The sequence below is a fragment of the Nerophis lumbriciformis genome, linkage group LG04 (assembly GCF_033978685.3).
Source record: "Nerophis lumbriciformis linkage group LG04, RoL_Nlum_v2.1, whole genome shotgun sequence".
Taxonomy (NCBI): Eukaryota; Metazoa; Chordata; class Actinopteri; order Syngnathiformes; family Syngnathidae; genus Nerophis; species Nerophis lumbriciformis.
Genome location: NC_084551.2, coordinates 36,436,335 through 36,448,268, shown reverse-complemented (window position 1 = coordinate 36,448,268; position 11,934 = coordinate 36,436,335). Strand labels below are relative to the sequence as shown.

General features: G+C 42.2%; 1 protein-coding gene across 1 annotated transcript; it reads left to right on the top strand.

Annotated features, from left to right (window-relative positions):
* The first annotated feature begins 5,215 nt into the window (after positions 1 to 5,215).
* LOC133600977 (E3 ubiquitin-protein ligase NHLRC1-like) lies at positions 5,216 to 7,454 on the top strand. Its single transcript, XM_061954050.2, has one exon. It carries the CDS (start codon positions 5,279 to 5,281, stop codon positions 6,446 to 6,448), a length of 1,170 nt encoding a protein of 389 aa, XP_061810034.1. The 5' UTR covers positions 5,216 to 5,278; the 3' UTR covers positions 6,449 to 7,454.
* Positions 7,455 to 11,934: the final 4,480 nt, after the last annotated feature.

Genomic DNA, 11,934 nt, shown 5'->3' with positions numbered 1-11,934 from the left:
GAGGGTTGTTGATGTTTTTCTTGACCTCTAAAGAAAGAAAATGCAGATTGGCTGACTCAAGTTCTGACTGTGTGGGGTCAAATTTCACTGCACAACATGAAACCAAAATAGCTTCCTAACGGCAAGCTGCAGTCAAAGGAAATGTGACTTTGAAGGGAAGGGCAAGGTCTTGTGTGAAAGTGAAGTTGACTAACAGGAAGATGTTGGAATTCTGGGCCTCGTGAGAGGAGGATTTGTTTAGCTTGGAAACTCCAATCTTCAAAACTGTCTTCTTAATTTAGTTTATTATTTCTTCTTTCAGTAGTCAACAAAACAAACAAAAACAATTTTACATCCATAAATTGACAATTTTACAGACCGTTTAGACTGAAGTTAAGCACTTATTTTGCCTAACCCTATTAACAAAATGAAGTACAAGATGTAGCAAAAGGGGTTAGTGCATGTGCCTCACAAGGTCTTGAGTAGTCCTGAGTTCAATCCCGGGCTCGGAATCTTTCTGTGTGGAGTTTGCATGTTCTCCCCGTGACTGCGTGGGTTCCCTCCGGGTACTCCGGCTTCCTCTCACCTCCAAAGACATGCACCTGGGGATAGGTTGATTGGCAACACTGAACTGGCCCTAGTGTGTGAATGTTGTCTGTCTATCTGTGTTGGCCCTGTGATGAGGTGGCGACTCGTCCAGGGTGTACCCCGCCTTCCGCCCGAATGCTGCTGAGATAGGCTCCAGCACCCCCGCAACCACAAAAGGGACAAGCGGTAGAAAATGGATGGATGGATGTAGCAAAACCGCGAGACATCAGGCGTTGATCTTGAGCTTCATAGACATGCGAGAGCCTTTTACATTTCCTTTACGCAACATATTACTAATACACCTTGTGCCATTCACCCGAGACCATCTCCTCATGTTGCAACATGAGAATGCACGGCCTCATGTTGCAAGGATCTGTACACAATTCCCGGAAGCTGAAAACATTCCAGTTCTTGTATGGCCAGCATACTCACCGGACATGTGGACATTCCAGTTCCTGCCAATATCCAGCAACTTCGCTCAGCCATTGAAGAGGAGTGTGCCAACATTCCACAGGCCACAATCAACAACCTATGCGAAGGAGATGTGTTGCACTGTGTGAAGCAAATGGTGGTCACACCAGATACTGACTGCTTTTGTGACCCCCCCCCAGACCCCAATAAAGCAAAACTGCACATTTCAGGTTGGCCTTTTATTGTGGGCAGCCTAAGGCACACCTGTGTGTTAATCATGCTGTTAATTAGTATCTTGATATGCCACACCTGTGAGGTGGGATGGATTATCTTGGCAAAGAAAAAATGCTCACTAACACAGATTTGTGAACAATAATTGAGATGAATATGTATTTTATGTGTATCGTCGAAGTTTTAGATCTTTGCGTCTATATTTTTGTTTACTATATATACATACACTGTATATGTACGAGTGTGTGTGTATATATATATATATATATATATATATATATATGTCATGTGTATGTATATATCTCTATATATACACTGCTCAAAAAAATTAAAGGAACACTTTGAAAACACATCAGATTTCAATGGTGAAAAAAAAATGTCGGATATCTATACTGATATGGACAGTTTAATGTCTCAGGAACAAAAGGATGCCACATATTTTGATGGAAATAAAAGTTGTCAGCCTGCAGAGGGCTCAGTATATAGACACCCCAAAAATCAAAGTGAAAAAAATATGTCGCAGGCTCGTCCATTTTGCCTAAATTCAATTTCTGCAACTCCAAATTATTTTCAATATCTTGTGTGGCCCCCACGTGCTTGTATGCATGCTTGACAACGTCGCGGCATGCTCCTAATGAGACGACGGATGGTGTCTTGTGGGATGTCCTCCCAGATCTGTCTAAGGGCATCAGTGAGCTCCTGTAAAGTCTGAGGAGCAACCTGGCGGCGTCTGACGGACCGGAGCATTATGTCCCAGAGGTGTTCTATCGGGTTTAGATCAGGTGATCGTGAGGGCCATTCAATTCTGTCAATTCCTTCATCCTCCAGATACTGTCTGCATACTCTTGCCACATGAGGCCGGGCATTGTCGTGGACCAGGAGGAACCCAGGACCTACTGCACCAGTGTAGGGTCTGACCATTGGTGCAAGGATTTCATCCCGATACCTAATGGCAGTCAGACTGCCGTTCTCTAGCCTGTAGAGGTCTGTTCGTCCCTCCATGGAAATGCCTCCCCAGACCATCACTGACCCACCACCGAACGGGTCATGCTGAATGATGTTGCAGGCAGCATAGCGCTCTCCTTGGCTTCTCCAGACCCTTTCACGTCTATCCCAGGTGCTCAGGGTAAACCTGCTCTCATCTGTGAAAAGCACAGGGCGTCAGTAGCGGACTTGCCAATTCTGGTGTTCTATGGGAAATGCCAATCGAGCTCCACGGTTCTGAGCAGTGAGCACAGGGCACACTACAGGACGTCGTGCCCTGAGGCCACCCTCGTGAAGTCTGTTTCTGACTGTTTGGGCAGAGACATTCACACCAGTAGCCTGCTGGAGGTCATTCTGTAGGGCTCGGGCAGTGCTCAACCTGTTCCTCCTTGCACAAAGCAGCAGATATCGGTCCTGCTGATGGGATGAGGACCGTCTACGGTCCTGTCCAGCTCTCCTAGAGTAACTGCCTGTCTCCTGGAATCTCCTCCATGCTCTGGAGATTGTACTGAGAGACACATCAAATCTTCTTGCAACAGCACGCATGGATGTGCCATCCTGGAGGAGTAGGACAATCTGCGCAACTTCAGGAGGGTTAAGAAATCGCCTCATGCTCCCAGTCATGATAATGACTCTAGCTAAAGCCAACACTTGTGGAAAAACAGTTAAAAAAGATCATGAGGGAGGAACGTGAAATGGCCTCCACCTGCAAAACCAGTCCTGTTTTGGGGGCCATTTCGTTGTTGCCCCTCTAGTGCACCTGTTAATTCCATCAACACCAATGCAGCTGAAACTGATTAACAACCCCCTCTGCCACGTACCTGACCAAAACCTTATCAGAAAAGTGCAATTGAATTCATGCCATACCCTGATAAAAAAACTGTTCCTTTAATTTTTTTTGAGCAGTATATATATATATATATGGGTTTATATATTTGGCTGTATATGTAAAAAGTGTATAAAGTGCAAAATAGCACTTCTGGTGGGGCTCCAGCTCGATAAACACAGCTCATTAGCATTAAAGCTACATACACTATAGACCTTTTAGCGTTCTAGCATTTCTATGTATGTATATATAAATATTTATATATATGTATGTGTGGGGAAAAAATCACAAGACTACTTCATCTCTACAGGCCTGTTTCATGAGGGGTTCCCTCAATCATCAGGAGATTTTAATAGAAGCATTCACATACCATTAAAATCTCCTGATGATTGAGGGAACCCCTCATGAAACAGGCCTGTAGAGATGAAGTAGTGTTGTGATTTTTTTCCCACACATACATATATTGCGCTCTACCACGGTATCGAGCACTATTTTTTGGATAATCTTATTAAGACATAAATATTTATATATATATATATATATATTCATTTATTCATATACAGTATATATATACATACAAATATATATTTATATATGTATATAAATATGTGTGTATATATATAAATACATGTGTGTGTGTGTATATATATGTATATATATACTGTATGTACATACAAATATATATGTATATATATACATAAAAATATGTGTATATATTATATATATATATTATATATATATATATATATATATATATATATTAGTGACGTGTGGTGAGGTTGATGGCTGGTGAGGCACTGACTTCATCACAGTCAGATTTACAAACATATGAACCCTAAAGAGTATCTTATTCACCATTTGATTGGCAGCAGTTAACGGGTTATGTTTAAAAGCTCATACAAGCATTCTTCCCTGCTTGGCACTCAGCATCAAGGGTTGGAATTGGGGGTTAAATCACCAAAAATTATTCCCGGGCGCGGCGCCGCTGCTGCCCACTGCTCCCCTCACCTCCCAGGGGGTGATCAAGGGATGGGTCAAATGCAGAGGACAAATTTCACCACACCTAGTGTGTGTGTGACAATCATTGGTACTTTAACTTAACTTTAACTTTACACGTACAAACTGTAGCACACAAAAAAGCACATTTAATAAAAAAAAAACGTTATTATGGTCTTACCTTTACTTATAAGTGCGAGAACAGTGGTGTTCGTGTTGGAGGAGTTGTGAATGAATGAAATATGAAATCCGTGCTGCAGTCTGCAGGTGTACCTAATGTTGTGTCCCTGCAGTCGTTCACGGTCCTCCGACGCGAGCATTGTTGTTTTTGCACTTTTTGGCTTCTTGTTAAGTGACTTTTTTTGGATGGATTCGGTCTTGCACGTGGAGGGTTTGGGTGTGGGCTTTGGTTGGTGTGGCGCTTCTGTCGGGGGGTGCATTCTGCGGCGGAGGTGCATTAACCGGCACCAGGAGGCGTGATTACGCGAGCCTCACCCAGTGCGTCTTCGCAGCCGTTTTATGATTGCTCAGCACAAGAAATACGTTACACACATACAGTTGTTGACAAAATACACTGTACATTATATACCTCAGCTAACTAAACTATGGAAATGTATAATATAATTCATATAGCAATACGGTCTCACTGCACAGCAGGCCAGCAGTTAGCCGAGTCCGCAATCCATGGTGAGGCACAACTGAGTGACGTGCCTCAACTGGCTGCTGATCACCGCACCGTCTCTTCTCAGTATTTGAATGGCAAATGTGAAAATTCAGCAATTTTGAATAAAAATAATCTAAAACTGGTGAAGTTAAATGGAAAATAACTTTATAGTATAATCACTGGATACATTTAACAATTTAATTTTTTTTTTTTCTTTTTACATTTTTTTTTCTTTCCATGATGGCAGGTGAGGCCCCCCCACTGATTATATATATATATATATATATATATATATATGTATATATATATATATATATATATATATATATTTACTTGAAAGGGACAAACCGTAGAAATGGATGGATGGAGGAGCAGGATGTGAATTACTTTCTGTCCAGAAGAGGGCAGCAAAGAATTTAAATGTGTGTTGCCAAACATCACGTGACTTGGGCCTACTGCACAGCACATTCGCTGTGCCTTCTTCTCATGTCGAGTTTTGCTCCTCTCTGAACCCTCTAAAGCTTCTTTGGAGGGTTTCCTGCACCTCCTGTACTTGCAGCAGTGGACCGATCGGTCCAGAACAACCTGATCCTGCCGCCATGGCCCACAGCTACCCCAGCCGCGGCGGCCTGCAGAGTCCAGAGGGCGTGTTGTTGCGAGAGATCCAAGTCAACTTGCTGGAGTGTAAAGTCTGCTTTGAGAAGTTTACCGCTCAGCATTCCGAGCGTAGGCCGCAGAACCTCTCGTGCGGTCACGTCCTGTGTCTGGAATGCATCAGAGCTCTGTCCCACCCTCTCCTCGGGAGGCTGGAGTGCCCCTTCTGTCGACAGCTGTGCAGTGTCGACGCCACCTCCCACTGCCAGGCTCTGTGCGACCTGCAGGAGATGCTATTCTTCATCCCCGCCTGTCCCCGTGTGGACAAAGAAGAAGAGGTTGCGGGTGTGAGCGCCAAAGCCTTGCACCGCCGTGCCACTTTTGGCGGTTGGGGGGATCTCATCAACCCCTCAGGAGTGACTGTGATGAGGTCCTCAGGGACTATGTTTGTGGTGCACGACGGCGTTGAGAGGGTGGTGGTGTTGGGTCCACAGGGCAAGAAGCAGCACGCGTTTGGACCGAGAGGACACGCCAGTGAGGACGTTTGCTTCGCGATGGATGTGGCGGTGACCCCCTGTGGTCACGTCGTGGTGACGGACGCAGGAGACAAAGCGGTCAAGGTGTTCACCTCCAGGGGGAGTCACGTGGTGACCATCAAGGCCTGCTTCGCTCTTCCCTGGGGGGTGGACACGGACCGTAGGGGACACATCCTGGTGACCGACGTCCAGGCAGGAACGCTTTCCCGCCTCAAGGTGCACTACAAGCACGGCGTCGCCCTGGAGGAGGGAGTGGTGGTCTCAAACCTGCAGCATCCTAAAGCGGTCAGCTGCTGCGCCTGCACGGCGAACACAGCAGTGATGCAGCACCTTGCACAGGACACACAGCAGCTCACCGTCTTCACCGAGGACTTCCACCTTCTCTACCAGGTGGACACTTTTGCTCTCCAGCTGATGTCGTCTGTCAAAATGTCGGGTGTGACCTTTGACACAAACGGACACCTGCTTGTGGTGGACTCCCAGCAGGGGATGATTTGGAGTTTTGGGACCATGCAAAGTGGTCCGGTCCTCACTCCTCTGGTCTCAGATCAGCTTATTCGGCCTGTTGGACTGGGGGCACTTAACAACACGCTCGTTGTAGTGGACGCTGGAGACCACACACTCAAAGTTTACTCTTGACTGCACGGACGCTTACATCAATGCTTTTTTCACGCCCCCCCTAAAGTTATTGTTTATTTTTGTTTTATCAGGATAGTATAGTTCTTTACTAACACTAAAGATGCTATTGCCTCTCATGGCAGCCCCACTATTTAAGAAGGGACAGAATGTTTTCACGCCCCACCCCGAAGTGAATGTTTGTTTATTTATCTGTATGTGTCAAGATCTACGCCTGGGTTGTCAAACTCGTTTTAGCTCAGGGGCCGCATGGAGGAACATCGGTGCACACGCGGGTCGGACTATTAAAATCATGGCATTGAAACTAAGAAATAAAGACAACTTTAGGTTGTTTTCTTTGTCTTACTTTGGCCAAAAATAGAACAAACACATTCTGAAAATATTACAATAAAAATATAGGAAAAAAATACCGGCAGCGGTAAAGTTTAGATCCATGAAAGAAAGAAGAAAGTGAATGAATGTTTATAACTGAATACATTAACGTATGCATAAAAATGTGTTTTCTTTTGTATTTTTTTTAAATTATAATTAATTAAGTAACGTTTATGACAACCTTTTTCCAAAACACAATATAGAATCTGAGATATAACAGGATAATGCATACATTTATCATTTGTTTTCAAAATGGTTACAAAAAGTGGGACCCCAAAAATTTACTCTGGGACCCCATTTTTATGACTTAATGGGGTCCCTGGCACCCATCCATCCATCCATTTTCTACCGCTTATTCCCTTCGGGGTTGCGGGGGGCGCTGGAGCAGTGGTTCTTAACCTTGTTGGAGGTACCGAACACCACCAGTTTCATATGCGCATTCACCGAACCCTTCTTTAGTGAAAAATAAAATGTTTTTTTTTTCAAATTCAAGAAAAAGTTATATGTTTTTTTTACTGGTGCACAAAATGAACCGTGCATGAACATCACCTTGTTCAAAGAACAAAACCAACACAGTGCATGAACTCACAACAAATTCCACACCTTACACACATTACCATGAATTGATTTACGTGGACCCCGACTTAAACAAGTTGAAAAACTTATTCGGGTGTTACCATTTAGTGGTCAATTGTACGGAATATGTACTGTACTCTGTAAACTGTACTGTTTCATATAATGCATTCTCTTCTTTTGCAATCTGCTAGTAAAAGTTTCAATTGATCAATAAAACAACCTGCAAATCAGATGGAAAATTAGAGAGAACATTGTTTGCATCCATAATACGTTGATAGGGAGAAGTTTTTATTTACACGATATGTCGGATGTGTCCTTACCTCCGTGGTGGAGGCTCCGCCGAACCCCTGAGGCCGACTCACCGAACCCCTAGGGTTCGATCGAACCCAGTTCTGGAGCCTATCTCAGCTACAATCGGGCGGAAGGCAGGGTACACCCTGGACAAGTCGCCACATCAGTCCCAGGCACCCCATTTTGAAAATTCCTAGCACCAACACTGATTAAGTATCGGTGCGTGCAAAACAGCAGCAGGCGGCTGTGGCCTGCGGGCCGGTTCTAATACTAATCAAATATCATCCCGGGGGCCATAAATAATTCATTCGCGGGCCGGATCTGGCCCTCGGGCCTTGACTTTGACATCCCTGATCTACGCTATTGCCTCTCATGCCACCCCCAAAACATATCGTGGCACCCTAACAGGGGGAGACCAGCCTCACTATTTAAGAAGGGACATCATTTTTTCACACACTCACACACACACACACACATTTCACGGTGCCCCCCTGTCTATTTGAGAAGCACTGAATGAGATGGACATACAGTATGTTGTCAATGTAAACATTGCCATACCAATACAGCAACCGTATCGCAATATCAATGAAATACTGAAAAGTGTAGCAATACTAAGTTTGTTTGCAATGTTTCCTGTAGGAACTAAAATAAACACCATGGAATATCTGTTCAATACACGTTAAAGTTAAAGTACCAATGATTGTCACACACACACTAGGTGTGGTGAAATTTGTCCTCTGCATTTGACCCATCCCCTTGATCACCCCCTGGGAGTTGAGGGGAGCAGTGAGCAGCAGCGGTGGCCGCGCTTGGGAATCATTTTTGGTGATTTAACCCCCAATTCCAACCCTTACAACGTGCAGTTTTGTTGTTAACCGCCACTTACAAGTGTAAAAAGAAGTTAACCCGCTGTAGAATTAACTTTACAAACAATAACTGCTGACAAGTGATGAAAGGTGAATCGTTCACTACTGCTTGAAAGTTAAGTCACGCAGCGCAAGCCAGCGAGCTAAAAGCCACAGGCTGTCAACTTCATGTCCAGCACAGCTCTTAAGGCGTCGGGGAGTGAAGTTCACACGACGTACTCGCGCACAGCCGTGCCCGTTGATATCCGTTCAACTAGCTGTCATGCAAGTAGAAAAATAAGTTAACCACAGTTTTTTATACAACACTCTCCGATGTTGATATCAAATATTGGTCCAATATCAAACAATCCTGCAGCGTGTTTGCTTGGGCAGAGTTCAACAGCCCGTTAACAACTAAGGTATTTTTCGGACTATAAGCCGCGACATGTATCCTTAATTTTGAAAAACTGTGCGGCTAATTTATGGATTTTTCTTTGCTAATAACTTTTTGTATTCAACAAATAGTTATCAACAAAGACACTGAAAAGGCGTCTTATTGTTTGTGCTACGGCGCCATCTTTTGGACAAGTTCGCTCACTGCAGGTGCTCCGGGTTGAAAATGTAGTTCCTGTGTTTCGTGCCTTGAACCGGAAGTATATTCCGTTGTGTCTACTATTCGTCCATAGTGTTTTTGGAAGGCTTCTTCATTCATCACTCCAACCAATGTTTGTAAGTTTTACAATATAGCTAAAACAATTCATACTGACTAAACCGTCCCATGTGTGATGTCTGTTGGAGTGTTTTCATACAATTTTGTACATGCTATAGTAATGTAGTAAAGCTAGCGTCGTTTGATAGTGTCTATGTTAGTATTATTAACTTGTGTCAGTTTCGTAAATTCAGCAAAACGTCACCGTGGAGTTATTGAGTCTGTTTAGCTGATTGAAGAGCAGTGAGTGGGTCCATGACGATGACTTTTGTTTTGTTTGATCAGCCGTTTTACTGCCGTGTGACAGGCACGGTTTGAAATCAATTAAGGTATGTAAATAAACATTCACAATATTCATACTTGCCAACCTTGAGACCTCCAATTTCGGGAGGTGGGGGGTGGGTGAGGGGGGCGTGGTTGGGGGCGTGGTTAAGAAGGGAGGAGTATATTTACAGCTAGAATTCACCAAGTCAAGGATTTCATATATGTATATATATATATATATATATATATATATATATATATATATATCCCCGCGACCCCGAAGGGAATAAGCGGTAGAAAATGGATGGATATATATATATATATATATATATATATATATATATATATATATATATATATATATATATATATATATATATATATATATATATATATATATATATATATATATATCCCCGCGACCCCGAAGGGAATAAGCGGTAGAAAATGGATGGATGGATGGATATATATATATATATATATATATATATATATATATATATATATATATATATATATATATATATATATATATATATAATAATTGACTTTCAGTGAATTCTAGCTATGTATATATATATATATTTTATATATATATATATATATACATATATATATATACATATATATATATATATATATATATATATATATATATATATATATATATATATATATATATATATATATATATATATATATATATATAAGAAATACTTGAATTTCAGTGTTCATTTATTTACACATATACACACACATATAACACTCATCTACTCATTGTTGAGTTAAGGGTTGAATTGTCCATCCTTTTTCTATTCTCTGTCACTATCTTTCTAACCATGCTGAACACCCTCTCTGATTATGCATTGCTGTGTGGCACGCACAAAAGTGCTTTCATCAAATGCACTAGATGGCAGTATTGTCCTGTTCAAGAGTGTCACAACATTGCTGCATGTTTACGGCAGACGGACTGCTTTACTGTAGACGTTCTTTATATTGTGGGAAAGCAGACTCAGGTCCGCATGGAGCATGGAGCTTAACTTTCCGCCTGAATTTCGGGAGATTTTCGGGAGAAAATTTGTCCCGGGAGGTTTTAGGGAGAGGTGCTGAATTTCGGGAGTCTCCCGGAAAATCCGGGAGGGTTGGCAAGTATGACAATATTATTCGTACCGGTATACAGTACATCTGCAGCTTATGGTCCGGTGCGACTAATATAAGTGAACATATTTTAGTCTTCTAAAATGCGGTGGGTGTGGCTTAAATGCCGATGCGCTCTATAGCCCGGAAAGTACGGTAAATTTCCTCCAATAAGCACACAAGGTTGGTCTTGATGACTTGACTAAGATGACATTTCTTCCATTTACATGAGGTAAACATGGTAGGCTACTTTGAGAAAGCAGCTACACAACAGCTAAGCACACAATAGCACACAAGCTGGGCAAACATAATAATAAGTGTCATTATAGTGCAGTCTAAACTGCGACATTTGTCAATATAAACAAGTATCAAATGATTATATTTGCATATTACTATCACATACAACGTCTCCAAGGCAGAAGTGTGTTAGAAATGTACTGCGTCGTGAACTTGACTCGATGAATTACTGTGACCACTCGGTGTTGCCAAAAAACTTACCACTCCACTTCAACTTAAAGACATCATACATCTGTCATAAGGTTAGTGTTTTCATGCCAACCATTGTTTTGTGTATGAGTCAATTCACTCGATTGCACACAACAAAATGATACAAGTATGTATGATTCATGCTGATATCTTATCACATTAATATCGGTATCGTATTGGAAGTGAAGAAGTTGTATTGGGACACTTCTACTTTTGAAGAAGTGGACAAAGTCATATAAAAACAGCTGACTTTGCAGTTTACATTCTGCCCTCTTTAATTTCATAGTCAATTTTGGCAATTTTTTTACTGAGCAGCCATGATGTAGATGTGTGTGCCGCTTTCCTCCATGGCAGTGAGCTCCATTTCCAGTCATCATGTCTGCCATAACCTTCAAAAGAAAGAAGAAAAAAAACACGGGGGGTGGATTTTTTAGATGCTCACTGAGGAGAGTGTCATGTCTGTGTGATCATGTTTTGTTTTAGTCATGTTCGGTTTTGTTTTTGGACTCTTTGTGCACTTTTGTTTGTTTCGTCACCATAGCAACCCATTAGTTTTCACCTGTCATGTCACGCACCTGTTTCACGTTTTGAGTCACGCACCTGTTTTCACTGATCATGTCACTGTTATTTAAGCCTGTCTTTTTCTGTTGGTCGGCCTGGCGACATTATCTGCTGTTACCCTTGTCACTCATGCGTTGATCCCATGCCATTGTTCCATGATCGTTTCCATGCTTGTTCCAAGTAAGTTTTTGTTTATTCATGTCACGTTTAGCAGTTCTTTTGTTTCATGTTCTTAGTCTACGTTAAGT

Bases quoted from the DNA above. Each gene is read 5' to 3' on its own strand.
- LOC133600977 (XM_061954050.2), top strand. From the start codon at position 5,279: ATGGCCCACAGCTACCCCAGCCGCGGCGGCCTGCAGAGTCCAGAGGGC.